This window comes from Lepidochelys kempii, chromosome 8, assembly GCF_965140265.1.
Source record: "Lepidochelys kempii isolate rLepKem1 chromosome 8, rLepKem1.hap2, whole genome shotgun sequence".
Lineage (NCBI taxonomy): Eukaryota > Metazoa > Chordata > Testudines > Cheloniidae > Lepidochelys > Lepidochelys kempii.
In genome coordinates, this window is record NC_133263.1 from 106,130,611 (window position 1) to 106,156,762 (window position 26,152).

Here is a 26,152-nt window from a genome sequence, read left to right on the forward strand (position 1 = left end):
CCCACTGCACCCCCAGGGCCAGGACCCTGGTTCCCGCCCATCGGCCCCACGCCGCCCACAGGACCGGGGCCCACTGACCCCCAGGGCCAGGACCCCGGTTCCCGCCCATCAGCCCCATGCCGCCCACAGGACCGGGCCCCGCTGCCCCCCTATAGCCGGGACCCCGGTTCCCGCCCACGGGACCGGGCCCCGCTGCCCCCAGGGCCGGGGCCACCTGCCCTCCCGGCCAGCGAGACCTGGGCTGGGCCCCGGCGCCCCTCAGCGGAGGCGTCGAGCCTCGGTCCCCGCCCCGCCGCTGCCCCAGGCGAGCGCGCCCCGCCGGGCCTACAAGCCCCAGGATGCCGCGCGGCGGGGGCCCCGCTGCCGGCCGGCCGCGCGCCTGCGTCCGGGTCGGCGGGGAGGAAGCCCCGCCCCCGGCGGCGGGAGCGGCCGCTCCGGTTGGCCGGCCGGGCTGCCGCTCAGAACGGGGTCGGGGGTCAGAGTGCGCGGAGGTGAGTCGCTGGCTTGGGGACTCGTGGTGCCGAGTGTGGGGGGAAGGGCTGGCGCGGCCCCCGCTGTAAACACCCCGACGGCCCCCGGGGGAGGGGGGGCCGCGGGGGGCGGGGCCCGGCCGGGGGGGGGCGGCGGCCGGCTGGGCCCCAAAGGCCGGCGGGCCTGGCCAGGGGGAGGGGGCTGCCCTGGCGCGGGAGGGGCTGGGGGCCCCGGGGCCGGGCCGGGGCCCCCACGGCTGCGGGTGGGGGCTGCGCCGGGAACGGGCTCCGAGCCAGGCCAGGGCGGCGCAGGCTGCGGTGGGCAGGGGCTCAGAGCCGGGCCAGGGGGCTGGGCCTGGGCAGCTGCCGGGGGGGGGGGGTTGAGCTGGTTACGTGCTAAAGGGAGCCGGGTGCCTGGGGGGCAGGAGGGATGGGAAGCGTCGGGGGGCTTCAGCGGGGGCAGGGTGTCAGGAGAGGGGGTGCTGGCCTGGCTGGGGGGGGATCTCGGGCTGGCTGGGGGGGGATCTCGGGCTGGCTGGGGGGCGGGGGGGATCTCGGGCTGAGAGGAAAGGAGGGCAGCAAAGGGGAGAGTGGAGTCTGGACCTTCACCCCAGAGGCAAGGGAGTGGTTCGCCGGGTCTCTGCCCTGTGGCTCCGGCAAGCCGCGAGAAGTTAGCCTGCAGAACTGGACATTGTAGCTGGGCGTGAAGCACTTCGTCCCTCGGTGTGGCCCCACTTCTAGGAAGGAAGGAAAGCCACTCTGAAGCTGGTTAAGGAAGAGGGGCCCAGCATTGTGGCCCAGCGGCTCTCGCCTTGTTGCCATTCTGTGTTAAATTGGGTCTCCGCTCCTTGGGCAGTTGTGTGTTCTTCAGCAGAACTATTCAGTGTGCGGCTCTTGGGCTTGCTCCTCAAAATCCTGGTCTGATTTTGATAAACTGCTGTCAAGTCTTTGGGCAGCAGAAGTTGATTGTCCACTGAACTGAGTATTGTGGGAGATGGATTTAAAAGGGGCAAGAAATCTTAATAGGGATGTTGGACATTCCTTTTGGTGTCTGAATAAGGGAGTCAATAGTTTGACTTTCATATGTGAGATTACACTGATTGCACATCTTCTGAGTGTGAAAGAGGTTGAAACTCAGAAGTGAACTTGAGAGAGTTGAGAAATACAATGTGCGTTTACTTGTTGCGTGACCGGCCACAGGAATTTCTCCTCCCTCCCTTTTCTTGCTACTGTAGTGTTACAGGTGTTTCTCCTAAACAGCATGAACAGACATTGTGCCTTTTTTCTGATACTCTGTCTGTTGTAAGCCTTATGCCTGGTAGCTTTACATGGCAATGGGGCATTATTAGGAAATAAATCTGATGCAGACTTGGGTTTCTTTTTATTTCTTGGATTTCTGGTTTTAGAAGTAGGGTTTTTTGATGGCTTCAGTTTAGTCAGATCTCTGGTATTCTTTAGGCCACAGCGCAAAGGGCTGGTCTGATTGGTTAGATTGTACCATATCTCAGCTCAGAAGAGATAAGGAAGACTTTAATCAAATGCTTAGGGTTGTGGTATTTCTAAAAGGAATTGGTCCTGTCAGACACTGTAAGCTGCTATTTTGAATGGTAAGTTAAGGTACTTAATAGTTTTGGTGCTCTGTGCAACACTGTGGAGTTTCATAGCACTTTGTCAGTGTAAACATGGCATATAAGATTTCACACCAAGAATGGTTTCTTCCTAAATAAGCTATATGTTAGAAATCCAAATGGTTACTCTTCAGGGTGGAGGTGGGTGGTGGAAGTAACTTCAGATGTACTTTTGTACCTTAAATAGTTGAGTTCGGGATGGGTTCTCTGTAACTGAAATTTTGCAGGCTGTTAATTTATACTGTAGGTGAAATGCTTCTATTGTTCTCGAGAGACCCTTTTCATGGCAGTTGCTTCTCTGAAGCATAGGTTGCTCTAGGTACAATAGCGTGTGTGCACGCGTTCATAAAAAAGCTTCATAAGTGCATGTAGCCAGATTTGATTCTCACCAAAATTCAAAAGACTAAAACTGACTGCATTAAAAAGAAAATGCTAATTCATTTGGACACTAAACAAAGAAGTCCCTGAATAAGTGTACGCAGATTGAGATGACCTTTACTTTCATAGGGCATGGCTACACGGGAAACTTCAAAGCGCTGTCGCGGGAGCGCTCCCGCAGCAGCGCTTTGAAGTGCGAGTGTGGTTGCGCGCGATTGCTGGGAGAGAGCTCTCCCAGTGCTCCTGGTAATCCACCTCCACGAGGGGATTAGCTGCGAGAGCTGGGAGCCTGTTCACACTAGCGCTTTAAAGCACTCTGACTTGCTGCGCTCAGGGGGGTGATTTTTCACACCCCTGAGCCAGTAAGTTAGAGCGCTATAAAATGTAAATGTAGCCAAGCCCATAGTTTTGAATGAAAGGTATTTAGCTGGGACTTGATTCCTGTAGGAGGACTGCTATAGCTGCTACGATACCTATCTTGTTTTGGCTGTGTTACTTTTAGTAGGTATTGAATTTTTCCTTTATTTAATCTAGGAAATAAAGTTCTGAAAGACATTTGGCATGTAAAGTTTTTGCACTTGCACTTCCTCTGTTTTGATCTAGTAATAACCTTTGTATGAATTTCACTGAACCTGTACAGCAGATGGGAATGGTGATCCATGAGCTAAATCTGAATGGAAATGGACACCCTCAACTATATTCATAAGAGGCCATTGATGACTATTAAACAAATATACATATTTCCAAGCCTGCTCTTGGGTGAGAAGGACACACAGTTGCTGCAGGTGGTGGTCCTGGAGAAGCGCAATAAGAAATGCTTTCTCTCTGTTGGTTCTGAACCATTTCCCCAGCAGAGTGCTGGGGCTGCTGTGATACTTGGGGGAGTGGGGTGCAGATTTGTAGATGAGAGGTAAAACTGAAGTCTCTAAATATTCTCTGACAAATTTTCTTTAAACCTAAGAATAGAGTGGTGGTTGATGCTGGCCAAATTCCAACTGGGTAATTGCATTGTGTCTCTGAATGTCTCCTGCATTTTCAGTTGGATAATGATTCTTCACTTCCTGTCCTAAATTTCTTGGCAATATAACTATGTACTGTTAGCTTTGCTGTTTCTACCCTAACTAACTCTCTGTGCAGTACCTCTATCCCTTGCCTGTTTTCTAGGATTATTGTGAATTGATGTGGTTTCTGGTTTACGTGCCTCCTTGAAATATCTTCCAGCCCCTTTGACCTTCAGATTCTGTAGAATACAAACTTTCTTTAAAAATGTCCAGACCTTATGATTGTAAAGAGAATCAACCAAATGTGAACTAAATAGAAAACAGTGCAGAATTGTCAACACCAAACTGTAGACAGCGTTAAACAGTTGGGGTGTGAACCATCCTGTTTGTCTCAGTTGAGTGTTAACTCTTGAGCCTGACAGTGACGGAACCGGATTTTCAAATAATTTAGGTACACAACTGTGTACCTGATTTGCATCACAGCAATTGCGTGTGCAAATCAGGTAATCACATCTGCCAGGTACCACATAACCAAAGGGCAAAAAGACATAGTTCTAAAAGTGCCTGGTATTTTTACTTTCACTAAATTAAGATATGTGTAACAGCAATTCTGCTAACTCCATTGCTGTTAGGTGGGAGCTCAGTTGTGGACTGAGAGTTGCATGTGGCTTTAATTTATAAACTCAGCCCACGGACCACAATTAAAAATATAACTTGGCCCTTTCCACAGAACACACTGAGGTCATCTGATAAGGTACTATACCAAGTACCAAATATATTCTTCCACTGTAGCTTTACAGTCTGACTACTTATACACTTCAGGTTGTTTTCCTCCCTCTACTTTCTCACTAAGGGGCAGTCCTGCTGTCCTTCCATGTGCAGAACTCCTTCAGATTTCAGCATGAGATCCATTTGTGTAGCCACTGCCGCTCTTGGGGAAAATTTAAAAATACACAATAAAATCTGTTTTAAGAGACCACTCAAGGAGCTGACAAAAGTTGGCTGCCTAGCAGAGTTGGCCTAATCAAGTTGGAGCAGAATTGTATCCTGTATCTTTGGGAAATACTTAGGGGACAGCCCTGAGATAAGTGGTCTGATGAGAGCTGCATCTTGATTAGGTTTCACCGCAATGTCAAGTTAGTTGTGATACCTGTTTCATTCCCAGCACAACGATTATCCATGCATTAGCCACAAGAAGTCCTCTTCTTTGTAATTTTGCTCCTCCTCCTCAGTCCCTGTGATCTCACAAGACATTGTCTGTGATGTCACTATGGAAACCATCCTGATGGTCTATGCAGTGGTTTGGCATGGCATATCTCTGAAGGAATGTGGGAGGAGCAGGCTGGTTAGATAGGAGAAAGCTTCCCTACTCATGGAATTCCCTCCCTGTTTTAGTCAGTCCTCTCCTTCACTTCCCTCATTAACTCACTTCTCTCAAAATGCCTACACATAGTGAGTCAACACTGTTATTTTCTTTAAATTGAACTCTCAAGATGTGCACATGCCTGAAATGAGTACCACATGATCTCACTGAACTAACCCTTGTGTCCCATCTAATTGTAGATTGTAAGGTTATTGGAACGGGGGTGGGGGAGGAGGAGGGCTGAGCACAGTCTTGAGGATCTGTAAAAATAGATAGTTCAATACTCAGCTGTATTGGTGACAAGTAACGAATAGGAACACTACACCAACATTTCAGGGCAGTGCTTTTGGAAAGTTACATTGGAAGTTTCCTGGAATGTGGGTTTGCTACAAACATACCCAACCAAAAACCAATGGAATTAAACGAGGAAAATAAATTGAACCAATGGTAAAAGGATACTATCAGATGAATTGATTAAACCAGTTTACCTGGTATTTTTTAACACCACTTTAAATCCTTACAACTTTTAGAATACTATTTTAAATTGTTTTTATTTATTTACTTTTTTTTTTAAATAAGTTTGAGCAGTGCCGTTAGACTCACTAGTTTTTGTTTATAGTCTTTCATTTTCTGGCTCTCAGGCCATGCCAAAGTGCTGTGATATTTGGGCTGCAAACACTTGCAAGAAAAGACTTGGTATTTAAAAAAACTTAAAGTTCACTTAAAAAAAAAAAGTCATGGACACGTAAGCCTCAATCTGATAGAAACATCGGTACCAAATCTAAACGTGGGCCCCTGTTTGGTCTGAAAGTGTCTCTTTAAATGCTGACGAAAGTGGGACCACTCTTGGCTCTAAGTCTGGGCTGCTGTTGCTGCCTTAACCCAAGGGTTTGCTCACTGTTAGATTGTGGCTTCCCCTTCTCCCAAGTTGAGGCGACATTATCACTCCAGACTGTCAGCCTGAACAGTGAATGTGTCTGCTCTTGGGTGGAAAGCAGGCTGTTGAAATTATCTGACTGTCTCATTTTGCCCTTGTATGATTTTGATTTGTTTTAATTAGTAAAATTTAAATATTAGTATTATGCACAAAGAACCCGTAAAGCTAAGATTCATAGACTAATTTGTCTCTCTGTGCACAAATTAGTTACAGGCATGAATGCCATTCATCCTACAAACCGCAAGGCGTTCATACATATGCAGTGCATTTATTTGTGTGATCAGGTCTCATACTTCTACTACCAGTGGAGAAAGTTGCTTAAAGTGGCCTGATCACTTCATGACTGGCACTGTTTGTTAGTTTCTCATCCCTCTAGCGCATGGGTTCCCATAATGTGGTATGTGTACCCCTGGGGGTACAGGAGACCTCTCTGGGGGATACATGGGGAAAAATTGTGTAATGGTGGATATTATTTATTAATTGTATTTATTGCAGTTTCATAATAGGCTATTCGGATGAAGCTTTGAAACTCTGTGGGAATTTGTTTTATAAAAGACGGGTGTTAATTTACTTCAAGATCTACCAATGAGAACACAGACACACTGACGTACAGAGCCCTCACCTCCAATCGCCATGCAGCGCGGGCTCAGTTGCCCATTAACTGTCCAGTCTGAGTTCAGAACTTAGGGTTTTTTTCCAGTTGTATACATCCTGCTATAACTATATCTGTACTTAACAGTGAAATACCTACAGATGGCTAAAGACAGGTGTGTTAAAAAGAACACACACACTATCCATGATGAGAAGGCTGGTGTACGCGGGCAGCTGGTAGATCTGGAAGGGGGTATGCAGTAAGAAAAAGTGGGAACCTCTGCTCAGGGGTTCTCACAACAAATTTTTTGGTCACCTCAGAGTGTGGCCACCAACTCTTCTTGCTGGTGGCTGCTCTGGCAGTTTTTCCTAAAAGACTTCAGGAAAAACAAACAAATATGCACATACATCCAAATCATTGTAATTTATTTACATAGGATTTTTTTTTGCAGACTCAATAATTAAAAAAAAAAAGTACAGTTGTCTCTCTTCTTTACTGGACCTAAACAGACTAGAAACACAAATAAGGTGCTCTGCACATTCTTGTCTTTTTTGTTGTTTCTTTTTCTTTTTTGGTTGCTTTTTTTAGACTTGCTAGCAAGTAAGTCTGCTGCTGTGAAAAGTGATACTTGTATGTTAATATCACTTTTCACAACCTCCCTGCTAGCTACAGTACTAAGTCTGCTGTGAAAAGTGATAATAACAAACATACAAATATCACTTTTCACAGCAGACTTACTCAGCCCGGGGACAAATTAAGCCCTGGATAGGGAGATGGTAGGGAGGCAGGCAATGGGGGTCAGAGGTCATGGGGGAAATTTGATAGGGGGCCAGGGGAGGCAGTTGGGGCCAGCAGTGATGGGGGGGCAACCCCGGGACCCCACTGCCCAAGCATGACCCCACTGCCCCTGGGAAAGTGGGGAACTCACTGGCTGCCTGCTCCAGCGTTTGTGTCTCCGCGGGGGTGTGTGGGGGGGGAGTAGGGCCCACTCCCAGCTGGCAGCCCCAGGGTGGGGGCCCCTGCTTCCCCCACCCCCGGTCTCCACCCAGGAGGCTGTGGCCACGAGAAAAGCCCCTGGTGGCCACATGCAAGAATGCTGCTCTAGTGGATGCTTGTGGTTCCCAGTAAGCCGTTCCCTCAGGTTCATTCATCTTGAGTCCTGAAGTGACAGAGGTGCCAGTGCAAATTCTTTTCTGTACATTTAGTGGGGCCTCTGGCAGCTAAGCCCGTTCAGCTGGTGCTTGCCTGTCTTTTGGCTTTCCTTACTTTCTGGAGCTCAGCTGTGATGCTTTGCCATCATTTGCATGGCACACTGATGGGGAAGGAACCTGACCAGCCTGGGTTTGCCGCACGCCATTCTGGAGACAGAATAGCGGCAGGTCGTACTAACTGCCAGCATTTTGTAAGCAATAGTTACTGGTTACAGCAAATGAAGTCACATGTGACATGCAGTAATATACTGCCTATAAAACTAATGTTATCTCCCAGCGGTAGCCCCCCGCAGGTGGATATTTCCCATGTTATTGGGAGTTACGAACATAAATGCTGTAACATTTTCCTATGTCTGTGTACAATCTGTCAAAATACTTCTTGAAGTCCAGGCATAGTTTATGGTCCCATTACAGTTAATATATATATCTATATCTGTATAAGGAATTGTAGCTGGATAATAAGCATTAAACTGTTTGGATTGAGTGCCAGATGTGGCAGTTGACACTGTCTGAGATTATAATCTATCCCTGTGTGCATAAAGTACATTTATCACACTTCATTTGGGTTTGGAAATTGAATCATTCAACACGTGAATTGATCTGGGTAGTGTAGGGTTTGTATTTTCTTTTTAAAGCTGTGTTCTGACTCAGTATCTGCATTGCTGTGTGTTGGAATAAATATTGGATAATTAGTAGTGTCTTGAATCTTCTGTAGTAGCCATAAATGCTTTACACAGATTTTAATAAATAGCATCTGCTCACCAGCTCCCTAATGCTCTGAGACACTCTGAACTCGCCGAGGAAGATGTTACAGTCTCTTCCCAAAATACCTGGAAGTCTAGAGTAGTGACTGACTAAATACTATAGTTAAGACTTCACTTGCCAAAAAAGCAGAGAGCAAAAGTTTGCTATTGGATTGTTCCTAGTCATGTGCTAGCTGTCAAGGGGATTAGCAAAATGTCCCCTCGCATGCTTCTGTTCAGTGCTTAGCTTTATCTACACATTAATATACATTAGAGAAATACCGATCTTACCCAGTATTACCTAGCCATATATATTATGTTGTTGGATGTATTTGATTTAGGAGGCTACTCTCTGACTCCCTCCCCCACTTCAGTTGTATTTTTCCTTTTCAGAGTAGGTTAAATCATAGAAGCATAGAAATGTAGGACAGGAAGGGCCCTCAAAGTCAGTAAATCCAGCCCCCTGGGCTGAGGCAGGACCAAGTAAACTTGGTTCATCCCTGACAGGGGTTTGTCAAACCTGTTAAAAACCTCCAGTGATGGAGATGCCACAGCATCCCCAGGAAACTGTTCCAGAGTGTAACTACCCTGAGAGTTAGAAAGTTTTTCCTAATGTCTGACCTAAATCTCCCTTGCTGCAGGTGAAGCCATCATTTCTTGTCCTATCTGCAGTGGACATGGAGAACAATTGTTCACTGTCCTCTTTAGAACAGCCCTTAACATATTTGAAGACTGTGATCAGGTCCCCCCTCAGTTTTCTTTTCTAAAGACCAGTCTTTACCACAACAAATTATTAGCTGCTTTATTCCAAGATTTTTTATCTGCTCTGGTAGACCTTCAGATCCACAGTTGACAGCTTTGAAGATCTGAAGCATAAATATCTGTTCTCCAGGATAGGTTAGATGTGAATGGAAGTGATTTCTATTTGGCTGTAATGAATTTATTAATGGCAATAAAAGTATGAGATGGAAAAGTGATAGGTCTTCCTGAACACCTTTAGGATAAATAAAATGTTAGGCTTGCAGGGCAGCTTTTTATTATGGTTTTGTAACTGAGGTTTTTAGTTTTCCAGGCGACTCTTGCTTGCAGTGGTGCTTTAATAAAATATACAGCCCCCAAAATGCTAAAGCCAGGACGTACAACCAGTATATGCCACGAAAGTCAGACTGCAGGAAGTGACTCCGTATTAAACCTCTTCAGTCTCTGATTTCCACCTTTTGTGTGCATGTGTGGTTTTTTTTTAACACAAAATCCTTCTGGGGAAGGTTACAAAATGTGTATTTACCTAATGCACATGACCTGCTCAGCTGCAGTCATCTCCTAATCGGGTCTTTCTGCGTTTCTTACCTGAGTATCTCTCAGGTAAATACAGCTTTAGCTGTTCTTCAAGGCATATTACCTCATTAAGTGTGTATTTTGGCAAGTGCATTATTTACCTGATAGACTAACCGATACAAAGGAGCAGTTGCTGTCTGTGCAAATAACCACGGTGGTGTTCATGAATGATTGTCCTCTGGTTTCTTTGAGGTGGTCTTTATTTTGTTGTGTAAAGCTGGCTACTTTTCATATACACCAAGGGATGCTTCCTGCCCTCCGTGCAGGTGCTGGAGGCATTGTGCGCACACCCAGGGGAGTCTGCGCTTAGTTCCGCTGCACTAAGAAACTAAACAAAAGCAAGACGTATCCCTGCTTATATGGAAGGAAGTCAGTCTGTACTGCTCACAGCCACCAGCGTCTAGACACCTGCTGTCCTGTGTGTCTTCTATCCATTCTAGCTTGTGAGCTCCTTGGAAGCATGGACTGCGCCTCCCTACATGTGCTATGCACACTGGTAACTGTATGCTGAGAACAGCGGTGGTGCAGGCAATGACACCAATAGCTGCCCCACCACTGTCTTGGCCCTGTCTGGAGGGATCAGCTGTCTGCAGGGCTGAGCTGAGTTCAGGCTCCAGGCTTGCTCCGTCGCTGGCCTGGGGCTAGTTGTGGTGGGTTTTTGAGCAATTGAGATCCACCTCCTAGGAACTGAATGTCAAATAAACCCCTGAAAGGCCCGGTAACAAATACTGACCTGGGCTGGCTTTGAACTGGCATCCTAGACTTGAAAGACTCTGTTACTTGTCCCTGACCCATGCATTCCTGGAGAACCCCCCACTTTCTTTTTTTTTTTTTTTTTTAGAAGAAACCATTTGAAACTTCTTCCTCCCACTTCCCCCATCAAAAAACCCAGATGCCAGAGGGTCACATTATGGATGTGTGATCTGTAAAACTGCCACAAAGTTTTTAAGTCACAAGAGTATTAATAAAATAGTGGGTGGGATTTTTATAGGGGAGAGGGAGGAATGAATTAAACTTAATCAGTTTGGATTTTGTTGGAAGGAAAATTCACCCCTTGAATGTGAACATTTTAGATCAGTTCCCCCTCATCCCATCTGCCCTCCCCCACCCTGAAAAACCCCCCCGGTGAGCAAGAGATTGTGTGTGGCACCTGTGCCCTGTTGAGAGCGACCAGGCGGAATGGCCTATGGAAGCAAGTTATCAAGAGGCTGATGCAGAGGGTGAGGGATGGGAGAAAAGCTGAGTAACATGTGGGGAGTAGAAGGGTCTGGCTTGGTTCTAGCTGTGGGGCTTGGGGCCGAGCGGATGGCGTCTGCACGTGTCTCATTGTGCCTAACTCCTGTTATGTGCAACTTCTGTTACCAGTGTACATGTATCAAGAAACTAAGGGTCCTTCCACATACGTCAGTGAGCTTTGCATCAGACCCCTAAGTCCTGAAGCAATCTAGATAGTGTTCTGTAGCATGCAGATGCCTGATCTGGCCCCTGGAGCAGTGATTGTAGTGTGTCTGCCTCTTAATGTAGAGCTATTCACAAAGGTTAATTTCTAGGTTGCTAGTGGGTCTAGACGCTCTCTAGTGTATTTTCAATAGGTCATGGTATTACCTGGGTTTCTTAGTGGAACCTTTCATCAAAAGACCGTGAGAGAGTCTGTTCCAAAATGGCTGGGTTGAAGAGACGGCAATAGAAGTGAGATGTGTGCGCGTTAGTAACACAAGCCTCTCTCTCTCTCTCTAAGTTTCAGATGCCTCTGGATGCTCCATGGTAGCACTCTTCCATATTGGAGCAGCAAAGATTCCTGCAAGCTTACTTCCAAGGGTGAGACAAGCTCTGTGCTTCTACCGCCTACGTTGCTTTCTCCAGGGGTGCGGCTCCACCATAAACAGGAAACTGGCGTCCCACGGCTTTGGTGCGTCCATGGCAGCAATGTCATCCTTCCCTCCACAGAGATATCACTACTTTTTAGTGTTGGATTTTGAGGCCACTTGTGACAAACCACAGATTCATCCTCAGGTAAATATCCAGCCCCATTTATTCTTCCCTTGCAAACTGCTGGCTCCACCCTGTGAAGTGGGATGCAGTGTCTGTCCCTTCACACCCCCACCAACAGCTCTGAGGTTTACCCCATACCCTCACAGTGCTATGCACACTTCCTCAGCAGCTGTTATTGGCCCAAGTGGTTTCTGATGAGCATCATGAGGCATTTCTGCCCCTTAAAATGGATGTCTGCACTACTGCTAACCTATCAGCCCAGAGGGAATGAAACCAGAGACCTTGGCCTCCATCACGACAATGCTGAAAAGACATTTGTTTGAAAAACTTTACCTGTCTTAGGCCTTAAATGCTTCTCAGCTCTCTGGCTTGGGGATGGATTGAGCTGGTATTAGCTGGGAACACTGTATTATTGGCACACTCCAGACGGTTTCATCCGTTTCTGCAGGAAAAACATGTTTCTAGCCTATAAAGTTGTTCTGGGTGTGAATGTATGCAGGACTGCTTGTTGGAGTCTGCAGGTCTTTAGTCATGATAGCTCTGAAAGTTGTGAACTTTCCCAGGCTTATCTTATCTGGGTGTTTAACTCTGAAGTCTAACAATAATCACATAACTTAAATAGAAACCTCCAGCTACTCTGGGATTTTGGGTGCATCTTGAGCGTGCCACTTTCAGCTTCTCACCCCTGAAACTAAGACCAGATGTAGACCTCTCCACATGCCTTCTGCAAATGGTTGTTTCCTTGACAGTGGAATGCAAAATGAATTAATAACGATATTTTCAATAGGGCTGTCAAGCGATTACAAAAATTAATCACGTGATTAATCGCACTGTTAAAGAATAATATACCATTTATTTAAATATTTTTGGATGTTTTCTACGTTTTCAAATATATTGATTTCAATTACCACACAGTACAGTGCTCACTTTATATTATTATTTATTACAAATATTTGCACAGCAAAAAACAAAAGAAATAGTATTTTTCAGTTCACCTAATACAAGTACTGTAGTGCAATCTCTTTATCATGAAAGTTGAACGTACAAATGTAGAATTATGTATTAAAAAAGTAACTGCACTCAAAAATAAAACAATGTAAAACTTCAGAACTTACAAGTCCACTCAGTCCTATTTCTTGTTCAGCCAATCGCTCAGAAAAACAAGTTTGTTTACATTTGCAGGAGATAATGCTACCCGCTTCTTGTTTACAATGTCACCTGAAAGGGACAACAGGTATTTGCATGTCACCGTTGTAGCCGGTGTTGCAAGATATTTACGTGCCAGATTCAGTTAAAGATTCATATGTCCCCTTCATGCTTCAACCACCCTTCCAGTAGACATGCGTCCATGCTGATGGCGGGTTCTGCTTGACAAAGAGCCAAAGCAGTTCGGACCGACGCATGTTCATTTTCATCATCTGAGTCAGATGCCACCAGCAGAAGGTTGATTTTCTTTTTTGGTGGTTCAGTTCTATAATTTCCGCAACAGAGTGTTGCTCTTTTAAGACATCTGAAAGCATGCTCAACACCTTGTCTCTCAGATTTTGAAATGCGCGTCAGATTCTTAAACCTTGGGTCGAGTGTTGTAGCTATCTTTAGAAATTTCATGTTGGTACCTTCTTTGCAATTTGTCAAATCTGCAGTGTTCTTAAAACGAACATGTGCTGGGTCATCATCCGAGACTGCTATAACATGAAATATATGGAAGAATGTGGGTAAAACAGAACAGGAGACATACAATTCTCCCCCAAGGAGTTCAGTCACAAGTATAATTAATGCATTTTTTTTTAATGAGCGTTATCAGCATGGAAGCATGTCCTCTGGAAGGGCAGTTGAAGCATGAAGGGGCATATGAATGTTTAGCATATCTGGTACGTAAATACCTTGCAATGCCAGCTACAAAAGTGCCATGTGAACGCCTGTTCTGACTTTCAGGTGACATTGTAAATAAGAAGCAGGCAGCATTATCTCCTGTAAATTTAAACAAACTTGTTTGTCTTAGCGATTGGCTGAAGAGGAAGTAAGACTGAGTGGACTTGTAGGCTCTAAAGTTTGACATTGTTTTGTTTTTGAGTGCAGTTATGTAACAAAAAAACAAAAAATCTACATTGTAAGTTGCACTTTCACAATAAAGAGGTTGCACTTCCGTAGTTGTATGAAGTGATTTGAAAAAGACTGTTTCTTTGTTTATAATTTTTACTGTGCAAATATTTTTAATAAAAAATAATATAAAGTGAGCACTGTACACTTTGTATTCTGTGTTGTAACTGAAATCAATGTATTTGAAAATGTAGAAAAACGTCCAAAAATATTTAATAAATTTAAATTGGTAATCTATTGTTTAACAGTGTGATTAATCACAATTAATTTTTTTAATCGCAATTAATATTTTTGAGTTAATTGCATGAGTTAACTGCAATTAATCAACAGCCCTAATTTTCAATCATTAACTTAAGAACGGCCATACTGGGTCAGACTTATGGTCCATCTAGCCCAGTATCCTGCTTTCTGATAATGGAGGGTGCCAGATGCTTCAGAGGGTATGAACAGAACAGCAGTCATGGAGTGATCCATCCCCTGTTGCCCATTTCCAGCTTCTGGCATTCAGATGTTAGGGACACCCAGAGCATGAGCTTGTACCCTGACCCTCTTGGCTAATAGCCATTGATGGACCTATCTTCTATAAACTTTTCTAGTTTTTTTTGAATCCTGTTATAGTTTTGGCCTTCACAAAATCCCCTGGCAATGTGTTCCACAGGTTGACTGTGCATTGTTTGAAAAAGTACTTCCTTTTCTTCGTTTTAAACCTGCTGTCTATTAATTTAATTCAGTTACCCCTAGTTCTTGTGTTATGTGAAGGGGTAAATAACACTTCCTTATTCACTTTCTCTCCACCAGTCATGATTTTATAGACTTCTATCATTTTCCCCCTTAGTCGTCTCTTTTCCAAGCTGAAAAGTCCTAGTCTTTTTCATGTCTCCTCGTATGGAAGCTGTTCCATACCCCTAATCATTTTGTTGCCCTTCCCAGTACCTTTTCATTTCTAATATATCTTTTTGATATGGGTTTACCAGAACTGTACGCGGAATTCAAGGTGCGGGCATATCATGGATTTATATAATGGCCTTATGATATTTTCTGTCTTATTATCTACCCGTTTCCTAATGGTTCCTAACATTCTGTTAGCTTTTTTGACTGATTGAATGGATGTTTTCAGAGAACGGTCTTTTTTGAGTGGTAACAGATAATTTAGAGCCCATCATTTTGTATGTATAGTTGGGATTATGTTTTCCAATGTGCATTACTTTACATTTATCAACATTTGAATTTCGTCTGCCATTTTGTTGCCCAATCACCCAGTTTTGTGAGATCCCTTTATAACTCCTCGCAGTCTGCTTTGGACTTATATATCCTGAGTAATTATATCGGCTGCAAATTTTGGCACCTCACTGTTTACCCCTTTTCAAGATCATTTATGAATATGTTGAACAGCACTGGTCCCAGTACAGGTCCCTGGGGGACACCACTATTCACCTTTCCACTCGTGAAAACTGACCATTTATTCCTGCCCTTGTTTCCTGTCTTTTAACTAGTTACTGATCCATGAGAGGACCTTCCCTCTTATCCCACAACACTTACTTTGTTTCAGAGCCTTTGATGAGGGACCTTGTCAAAGGTTTTCTGAAAGTCCAAATACACTATATATACACTAGATAACCCTTGTCCACATGTTTGTTGATTCTCTCAAAGAATTCTAATCGATTGGAGGCATGATTTCCCCTTATAGAAGCCATGTTGACCTTTTCCCCCACAAATCGTGTTCATTTGTTTCTGATCATTCTGTTCTTTACTATAGTTCTATCCAATTTGCCTGGTACTGAAGTTAGGCTTACCAGCCTGTAATTGGCAGCATCACTTCCAGAGACTTTTTAAAAAATTGATGTCACATTAGCTATCCTCCAGTCATCTGGTACAGATGTTGATTTAAGTGATAGGTTACATACCACAGTTAGTAGTTCTGCAATTTCATATTTGAGTTCCTTTAGAACTCTTAGCTGATTACCATCTGGTCCCGGCGACTTATTACTATTTTAGTTTATCAATTTGTTCCAAAACCACCTCTCTTGACACCTCAATCTGGGACAGTTCCTCAGAGTTGACACCTAAAATGTATGGCTCTGGTGTGGGACTCTCCCTCACATCCTCTGCAGTGAAGACTGATGCAAAGAATTTATTTAGCTTCTCCGAAATGTCCGTATCTTCCTTGAGTGCTCCTTTAGCACCTCAATTGTCCTGTGGACCCACTGACTGTTTGGCAGGCTTCTTGCTTCTGATATACTTAAAATATTTTTTTTGCAGTTAGTTTCTGAGTCTTTTGCTACTTGCTCTTCAAGTTTTTTTGGCCTGCCTAATTATACTTTTACATTGGACTTGCCAGAGTTTATCAATGTGGGTCTTGGATTTCCATTTATATTGGGTAGTTTTATTCACTCAGATATTACCCAGGGCCCAGCGTGGTAATGAACAGCCAGAATTGTAGTGTCTCAAAATAGTCACAAGATTTGGTTCCTGTAAACTACATCTACACTAGGAATTTGACCAGTCGCTGGCATTGGCCGATAGCGGTGGGTGTCTGATGGTATGCTAATGGCTTTGTCTCATTTGTATAAAAAGTTAACAGTTTTCAACTCCGGGTTAGGGCATCTTAGTACTGAGAACTGTTGTAAGAAACCAATTCTTTAGTTAATACAGACTTGCCTTAACTTGGATCTTTACTTAGATTTAGACTTTTAAAGAGGGGTTTGCAGGTCTGGATTGAGCAGTCATAGCATGTCCCCCATGCAATATCTTGCTCTGGGCAGGGCTGTCGGTTCCTCATGTCTGTGAAAACAATTCACCTGAAAATTAAAGGAAAATTGCCGCCTGTGGTATTGTGTCTTCCTGAGGCGATGCTGTGGCTTTGCATCTAGTTCTGCTGGGAAAGCCTTTGCCTCTGTTCAAGTGAGATGTCAGGATATTTCTTGCACGCCCAGCCTCGGGTGCACAGGCCTGTCAAACCTGTAAATTGGTTCTACCTTGTCCTTTTTGAGATGGGTTTGGTCTGCGCACATTTTGATGCAAAACCATGAGGCATGTGGAGCTGGTTTACAGCTGGCAGTAAAATGGAGCATGAGTGGAATACGATTACTACTGTTTTAAGGAGCTTTGTCCCCAAGTCCTTGCCGTGAAAGTAATGGTCTGGGCCAGTGCAGATCTGCTATATATTTTGTTGGTGAAATGGAACCTTTAAGGTGGGGATGGTCTTTGATTTTGTTTTTTAATTCTCTGTGTTCATCATCTGCCTGCATCATGCCTTGTCTGGCCAGGGCTGACAGTCCCTCTCTTCGGCAAAAACAAATTAGCCTGAAAACTAAAGAAATTATGTTTACTGTGGTTCTTACTGCACTGGAATCAGCACAGCTGATAGGGCTTAGAGACAGTGTCCTCAGAAAAGCAACCATGTAAAAATGGGACCTTCCCATTCATTGTATCTGAGTCATTTGTTTACTGACATTCATGTTTTTTGCTACTGTTAACTCTTGGGCTCTTCAGTGCTATTGGTGAGCACGCTGACTTTATGCTGCCGTAGGTATTTCCAGGGACAATGCTGGCTAAGTTCCAGTTACGGAATCTTTTACTGGTAGTGATGTAAGAGGCAGAGGTTTGGTCTGAGTGCAGGATTTGGAGCCAGGAACAGCCAAGTCCTAATCTTACCTGTGCCACTGGTTCCTTCTGTGACCTGGAGCTGCTCCTTTAACTTCTCTGCCTCAGTTTCATCACAGGTAAGATGAGATAATGGGGTGCTGTCAGGAGAGCACTTTGAAGATGCTGTATACATGCTAAGTCAGGAGTGGGCAATCTTTTTGGCCTGAGGGCCACATCTGGGTATGAAAATTGTATGGTGGGCCATGAATACTCATAAAATTGGGGGTTGGGGTGCGGGAGGGGATGAGGGTTCTGGCTAGGGGTGAGAGCTCTGTGGTGCAGCCAGAAATGAGGAGTTCAGGGTGTGGGAGGGGGCTCTGGGCTTCGGCAGGGGGTTGGGGTGTGGGGTGAGGGCTCCGGCTGGGGGTATGGGCTCGGGGCTGGGGATGAGGGGTTGGGGATGCTCCGGGCTGGGACTGAGGGGTTTGGAGGGCAGGAGGGGGATCAGGGTTGGGGCGCGGGAGGGGGTCAGGGGTGCAGGCTCCGGGCGGTGCTTACCCTCAAGCAGCTCCCAGAAGCAGCAGCATGTCACCCTCCGGCTCCTATGTGGAGGTGTGGCCAGGCGGCTCTGTGTGCTGCCCCGTCCGCATGCACTGCCCCCGCAGCTCCCATTGGTAACAGTTCCCAACCAATGGGAGCTGTGGGGGCAGTGCTTGGGGTGGGGGCAGCGTGCTGAGCCCCCTGGCTGCCCCTACGCGTAGGAGGCAGAGGGGTGCCATGCATCTGCTTCTGGGAGCTGCACGGAGTGGGGCAAGCCCCCGACCCCGCTCCCTGGCAGGAGCTTGAGGGCCGGATTAAAATATTTGGAGGGCTGGATGCACACCCTGGGCCGTATTTTGCCCACCCCTGTGCTAAGTGGTGTTCAGCTTCCCTTTTTGTAGTGGCAACAGCTAGCCAAGTCCATTTTTTTGGCATGTAAACTGAGCCTAGAAGTCTCTCGCATAGTAAACATGCTATCCCACAATATCACTTTACTTTTCTCAGTAACTACCCTTTTCACTGCTCAGACTTCTCCCAGTAAACTTGAAGGAGAGATCGTAGCTATGCTAAGGTGCGTTGGTATAACATCTGCAGAACTAGCTATATTCGCCCCTGGGAAGTGCTCTGCTGTGACCAGCACATGCTTAACTTTCTTTTATCCCTAACTGAGTTCTTCACATCCCTTTGGGAGCCCCGAAGATCCCTCATTTTGACCCCTTTTCACACTTCACAAGTCTCCCCTTGGGATCTTATGTCCCGGCCACCATTCTTTTGTTTAAGGACAGTGGGATTGCCTTAGGGCGCTAACAGTATTGCTCCTTAGCTGGCCAGAGGGATTGAGTGACTGTGATACGTGGTGGCTGCTCTGTAACTCCAATGCCTGTGCCAGATGCTGTGGTTCTTTAACATTCCCAGCTTTGGGAGCAAGAGAGAGGTGGTAGATGTTTTACACGGTAATAGAGCACTGCAGCAAACCAGCCCCTGTTTTGTCCGTTCACTGTAAACTCCCTGAACATTGGATGGCTCCTCACAGATGCACAGATGAATCAAACTGAGAATATACGCGTGCAAGGAAGAACATACCTGTTTTGTGGATTCTCTTGGTATAGTCATGGGTGATCAGAGCAGCCCAGGGTCAATAGAGAGTGTTGGTTATAATTTCGCATGCCCCGGTGCCAACTCCAAGATTTGACAGCAAGGTGGGGAGTTCTGAGAGGAGAAGTAGTGCATAGTGTGTCTCCTAACACTTGAAACAGCACTCCAACACCTGGGGTTTAGCAAGGTCGGATTCTGAGGGCTGGGAACAGGAGTGCCCTCAAATCCTTTTAAAAACTAAACTTGTGTTGTTAGGGCTTGATCTGGTGGTCAGTCCCATTAGTAGCTGTGTGAGATGCCTACCAGGTTCAAACCCGCATTGCCCTACGTCCTTATTTTATTAATGTACCGAGTGTGCACGCACAGATTGGTAAGCATGCTGCACTCCTTGCCGTCAATATCAGCCTTAGACTTTCTTCTGCTCCCAGCCCAGGATAAAAGACAAACTCGTTCCTCACTACCATTCCCTCCGGAGAAGGTCTAAGAGAAAGATAGGCCTTGCATAGTGCTGTGAGGGTCAATGGGCACGGGCTGTCAGTCAAGCAGGGAAGCTACTTTGAGAGCCAGTGACAACACCCAGCCCTACTTCAAGCAGAATTAGAGATTGGCCATGGATGTGTGGTCCTGCTCATCTCCATTGTTGGGATGGTGCATTGGGAGATAGGCAAGTTTTGTGCTAGCCAGACCAAAATCTCGTCAGGCTTTAGAGGTCAGATGCATCACCTTGGATTGCACACTGGAAGCCAGTGGAGACTACCAAGTGTGACAGGGTCAGGACAGATGGCTATAGGAGAGTAATAGAAGGCAGATATATTAGCTCCAGGCTAAGTAAGTCCCTTTTCCCTGGGTAAGGTAACAGGGAAGGTTCCAGAACAATCAGGAACCTTCTGGAGACCATTGAGATGGGCTGATTAGAACACCTGCAGCCAATCAAGAAGCTGCTAGAATCAATTAAGGCAGGCTAATCAGGGTACCTGGGTTTAAAAAGGAGCTCACTTCAGTTTGTGGTGCGTGCGAGGAGCTGGGAGCAAGAGGCACGAGGAGCTGAGAGTGAGAACGCGGGCTGTTGGCGGACTGAGGGGGTACAAGCATTACCAGACACCAGGAGGAAGGTCCTGTGGTGAGGATAAAGAAGGTGTTGGGAGGAGGCCATGGGGAAGTAGCCCAGGGAGCTGTAGCTGTCGCCCAGCTGTTTCCAGGAGGCACTCCAGACAGCTGCAATCCACGGGGCCCTGGGCTGGAACCCGGAGCAGAGGGCGGGCCCGGGTTCCCCCAAATCTCCCAACTCCCGGTCAGACACAGGAGTCGTCGACCTGGACTGTGAATTCAGAAAAACGGCCAAGCCGAGGGCTGCCGTGAAGCTCCAAGGCGAGCAAATCCGCCAATAAGCGCAAGGCCCACCAAGGCAGAGCAGGAGCTTTGCCCCAGAAGAATACTGTCGGTATAATGTGCTCCCTGCTGCTGGGCCCAGGGGCTAGGCAGGCAGCTGAGTGCCGCACTAGCAGTAGCTTCCAGGTGCTTTTCGAGAGGCGCTCCAAGCAGACCGTATTGCAATAGTCCTGTCTGGAGGCCAGAAGGGAATACAGTAGATTATCAACAAGGCCAGCATCAGAGGGAATGGTCACTGTCCTAGCCAAATGCGGACAGGAAGGGCCAGATTAATCTTTTGTGGGCCCTGCTCTGCCCTGAGGCCCCACCTCCCTCTCTGCTCTGCCCTCCCCGCATGGCCTCTTCTCTGTGAGACCCCGCCAGGTGTGGGAGGAGGGGGCGGAGAGGAGCGAATGGCGGATGGAGCTTCAGGGGAAGAGGCCAGGCAGTGGGTGGGACCTCTGGGGCAGAGCGGGGCTGCTTCCGAGTGTGAGCCTGGTGTCATTGTAAACCTGGGACTGCAGGCAGGGAGAGGTTCCGCTGGCTGCCTGCTCTGCCTAGGAATCCCCAGGCCAGTGGCAGCTCTCTTTTAGCCCAGGGTTCATACGGCCGTTGGACTTGACTGCGTTGTAAATCCTCTGACAAAACCCACATTAAGGTTGATTTTTAATTGCTCAAAAGTAAAGAAATTCAGACTTGTTTCCCATGGTGACCTTAACTCTGCTCCCTCGTGCATAATCATTCCAATGGGTGTAGTACATGATTACTTATCTATATGCTACTCAGGTTGCACTTATGGTTTAAACAAATAGTTCCCAATTCAGCTTATTCCTATGGTGTTACTGGAGGAATGCTATTAAAGATGCATGTGATAAAATGATTCAAAGGGTTTTGCTTTGTTGCTAAAGTTATGCTAAGAGCATATAAACTGCAGAAACACCCCGTGCTACAGATATAAATCTAAAGTAACAGAACAGGTGCAGTTCCTTTGTACCATGTTTCCCATATAGCATGTGTCCCTGTTGCAATGCTGTGGGAACCTTATCTTATGCAGTTCATGCACTCTTATAGTTCAGATCTTAATGTAACCAATTGCATATAATCTCCCTCCTTTAAAAGAGGAAAAATAAAACAAGGAAAATAAATTGGTAGAGATGGGAGAAGTGCAACCAGAATTTCAGAACAAGTTCTTTAGGGTATGAAATAACAGCTGCAGTCTGGTGCAGAAAAGACATGTTCTTCCTGACAGTTGTTTTACCTTGGAGGCCTCCCCCATTCTAGTAGTAAGAGGGCACAGTCTTGCTGTGACCCATGTGATCTGACATGGCTGCAGGCTACAGAATTAACTGTATTTATTTCAAGCCCTTGGAGCTAGATAACATGAGCGGGAATCAAACCCAGGTGTCCTGCAGAGCTCAACTACTAAACCACCAGGCAAGACATCTGATGTATGAAAATATTCAAAGCAATTTCATCTTTAAAAAATAAACCACCATTATTATAGCAACAAGCCTAGAATACGAGGCACTCAGGTGGTCACCTGTAGAGTACTGGTTGAGAACTAAGCAGGTCTGGACCAATCTGTTGTTGGCAGGCCAATAAGATCATCAGCTTTAAAGCAGTCACAGTGCTCCTTTGCTTAGCAGCTTACTGAGGCTAATGGCAAGTCTACACTACAAAATTAAGTTGACCTAAAGTACAGCGACATCCAGCCCCTGCAGTAATTACATCGATTTGCATGTCCACACGGCGCTCCTTGTGTGGGTGGTGCGTATCCTCAGTAGGAGTGCTTCAACCCATTTACCTGTCAGCGTGGGGCATTGTGGGACGGCTTCTGAAAGGCAGCTACAGTCGATGTAAGCAACGCAGTGTCTGTGCTGGCTCTGTGTCGACCTAACTCCATCGACCTAAGTGCTTCGCCTCTCGCAGAGCTGGAGTTATTAGGTCGGTGTGGTGAGCACGTTACATCGGTGGGAACGACATTTTAGGGTAGACGCTTACAGAGTTAGGTCAATGTAAACTGCCTTGTGTCGACCTAACTCTGTAATGTAGGCCAGTCCTAAATTATCACAGGTGTCCCTGCACTAGTGTCCCTGCACTGTTTGAGCACTGTGCCATTAGCTATGCAATCATTACCCATGGAGCAGGTAACCAATGGCATAGTTAAATAGGGTGGTTGTTTCAGAAAAAGGTAGTGAGCAGCATTCACCATGGGGGGTGGGGGAAGATCCATACCCCCTCCAGGTAAAACCCCCTCTGACCACACACCCTTCGTTGTCATGTACCATCCCATGTTGGAACCCTGTGGGGTATCAAACAACTACAACCCATACTCGATGGGGACCCCATCTTGAAATAAATCTTTCCTGAACCCCTTCTTCCAGTCTTCAAACAACCCACCAACCTCTTCAAGCTCATCATCAGACACAAGCTATCACCAGTGGGTGAACATTTTTCACAAGCAGTCACTCTATATCTGACCTATCAGTCCTCATCCTGGAAGGACGCCTACCCAACGCTTTCAAAAGATGAGACTGGGAGCTTACATTCCTAATGTTGCTAGACGCTAAAAATCATGGTCTCAATAAAGACACTGGATTTAAGGCTTATTACAACAAACTGTAACCCACTCACCCCCTTTCTGTCCTGTTATTATAGAGGTGTTAACGGGCCACTTCTCCTTGAATGGTCCCTTAGAATATGTGCTAACTACTTATGCTAAAAGAAAAGGAGTACTTGTGGCACCTTAGAGACTTACCAATTTATTTGAGCATAAGCTTTTGTGAGCTACAGCTCACTTCATCGGATGCGTACTGTGGAAAATACAGAAGATGTTTTTATACACACAGACCATGAAAAAATGGGTGTTTATCACTACAAAAGGTTTTCTCTCCCCACACCCCACTCTCCTGCTGGTAATAGCTTATCTAAAGTGATCTCTCTCCTTACAGTGTGTATGATAATCAAGGTGGGCCATTTCCAGCACAAATCCAGGTTTCCCCCCACCCCCCCTGTAATCACTTTAGATAAGCTAAAAGAAAAGGAGGACTTGTGGCACCTTAGAGACTAACCAATTTATTTGAGCATGAGCTTTCATGAGCTACACGAAATTGGTTAGTCTCTAAGGTGCCACAAGTACTCCTTTTCTTTTTGCGAATACAGACTAACACGGCTGTTACTCTGAAACCTTTAGATAAGCTATTACCAACAGGAGAGTGGGTTTGGGGGTGGGGTGGGGAGAAAACCTGGATTTGTGCTGGAAATGGCCCACCTTGATTATCATACACATTGTAAGGAGAGTGATCACTTTAGATAAGCTATTACCATCAGGAGAGTGGGGTGGGGGGAGAGAAAACCTTTTGTAGTGATAAACACCCATTTTTTTCATGATTTGTGTGTGTAAAAACATCATCTGTATTTTCCACAGTATGCATCCAATGAAGTGAGCTGTAGCTCATGAAAGCTTATGCTCAAATAAATTGGTTAGTCTCTAAGGTGCCACAAGTACTCCTTTTATTTTTGCGGATACAGACTAACACGGCTGTTACTCTGAAACCTGTACTTATGCTAAACTATCTGTTGGAACTTGTATTGACCCTCTCAGTACCTTTCCCTGACCTGAAGAAGAGCTCTCTGTGCAGCTCGAAAGCTGGTCTCTCTCCCAAACAGAAGTTGGTCCAGTAAAAGAAATTCCCTCCCCCGACTTGTGCAGCTGAACACATTTGCAGCCTGAGGTTAAGGGAACAAGCACAGTAGTTTAGTGCACTTACGATATTGTGGTAGCACTTTGAAACACCAGTCGTTCTTAGCCCCATTGTGCAGTGTGCGGTACAAACGCTGCCTGTAAATATTCATAGTGGAGGTATTTCAAAGCCATATTTGTAAGATTTGAGTCATCAGTGCTTGCTGAGGACATCTTGTGTCCTTTCCAAGTATGATGCTTTAAAGCCAAACAGTATTTTTAAGTTACCTGAGTTCAGAAGAGCATCTGACCAATCACTAAGGCTTTGTCTACGTTAGCACTTTTGTTGGTCAGGGGTGTGAACCCTCCCCCTCCCCCCTGACCAACATGTTTTACCAACAAAAGTGCCGGTGTGGACAGTGTTATGTCGGCAGGAGACGCTCTCCTGCTGACATAGCTACCGCCGCTCATTGGCGGTGGTTTAATTATGCTGACAGGAGAGCTCTCTCCTGTTGGCATAGAGCGGCTACATGGGAGACCTTACAGCAGTATAATTGTGCCACTGTAAGATCTGTCGTGTAGACATAGCCTAAAGCCTGCAGATTGATTGCAGAAGGGAAGGACGTGTCTGACTCAAACGTAACCGAGTGGCTGTTCTTCAGTCCCTCCAGAAAATGAGATCTGGGACCGAGCCCAAGCAGGAAAAACAAAAGTTCAGAGAGTAAAAAGGCATCAAGAACTTTCCAAGAAAGCATCTAACTTCATGGTCACCTTTCTGCCCACCCCATGGATAATCCTTTTGGGCTGTAAGCAGCCAGGGGATGTGGTTTGAATACAGAATTGGAGCCAGGAGCTCTTGAATTCTAACTCTGGCTCCAACATAGACCCCTGTGTGACCTTAGGCTAGTCAGTAACCTTTCTTTGCCTCAGTTTCGCCAGCTGCGAAATAGGATTGTTAGCTCACTTGTTCATTTGTGGGGTCCCCGAGAGGGATTGGGCAGGGCCCCTGTTTTCCTCTTTGCCTTGCTCTGGTCATAGGGTATATGATCTCTAATTTGGATGAAGGGAGTGGGATTTAGTGCTGTTAAGATCTCGTTGCTAATCCCCCAGGGAGTGTGGAATAGCCAGTCTTTCAGTGATGAGATTTTTGTGCTTGTCTCCTCTCTCCTATTTCTTAGGCTGGGTTGCCAGCCATCGTTATGTTATCTATGTAGACTTCGGTTTGTTGGCAGAGTTATTCTGATCCTGTTGTTAGGCCTTGTCTATACTAGGCAAAAATCCACTGCAGCCTACTGTTAGCTGGGATATCTATAGCACCCCAGTGTTCACGCACGTGCACACAAACACGGCCTTCACACCTATCCCACGTGTTTTACCAGCGCTGGCAATGTCGATCATTTGCGCTGCTTGGAGGGGAGGGAAACATTTCTGGACCTTAATACAAGAAAGTCTGCGTTTGTTTCAGGCTGCAGAGCGGAGAGCCTGTTGTGAATGACTGATTTTCTTTATTTTGTGGTCAGGCAACAAGAAGGTAAAAATGTGAGGGCTCTTTGCTTTTGGGGTAAATGTCACTCCCACCCACTGCGTCGTGCATGAGGGAGTGCTTGTTAAAGAAATGGGCAACTTCATAGAGGAGGTGTCCTCTGCTGAACACTGCCAACTCTGGTGCATGAGGGCTTTGTTTAGTACGTTGATTTTGACAGTGGCTGATGGGAGGAAAAGGGGCATGGCTCGAAGACCTGAGAGTCTGCCTGAGATGAGGGAAGGGAGAACAGCTCCTACAGCCAGCATTTGCCATCTTATTTCATCGCTCGAAAAAGGCTTCAGTGTGGGTTGTTGTCCTTTGCCATAAAAAGGTAATGTCTGGAAGCGCAAGGACCGGCTTAGCCTGGCTTACCCTGCCCCACAGGGTGATACATGCTGCAGCCTCCAGTTTGGTCTGAGCTGCAAATCTTCATCGTGACATCAAGCTTCAGCTATCGTAGCTCTACAGCCTCGTGCAACAGGCAATCAAAGACGTGTGGAGGAAGGCTTTTGAGGAAACAAATGGATGATGTTGGTATTTCTGTGTTTCTGATTCTGAATGTGGAAGGGAGGAGGGTCTGTACAGCTAATGGTTTGTGGCAAGAAGC

General features: G+C 46.0%; 1 protein-coding gene across 4 annotated transcripts in view; it reads left to right on the forward strand.

Annotated features, from left to right (window-relative positions):
• The first annotated feature begins 401 nt into the window (after positions 1 to 401).
• The window catches only part of ERI3 (ERI1 exoribonuclease family member 3), a 247,253-nt gene continuing 221,502 nt past the window's right edge, over positions 402 to 26,152 (forward strand). Inside the window, exons 1-2 of one of the 4 annotated variants that reach the window (XM_073357948.1) lie at positions 402 to 491; positions 11,397 to 11,671. In XM_073357948.1, the coding sequence (XP_073214049.1) occupies positions 11,420 to 11,671 (252 nt within the window). In that variant the 5' untranslated portion in view covers positions 402 to 491; positions 11,397 to 11,419. Of the gene's footprint in view, positions 492 to 532; positions 557 to 1,031; positions 2,078 to 11,396; positions 11,672 to 26,152 lie in introns of those variants that run through there. The other 3 variants (XM_073357949.1, XM_073357951.1, XM_073357950.1) reach the window with 3 other exon arrangements.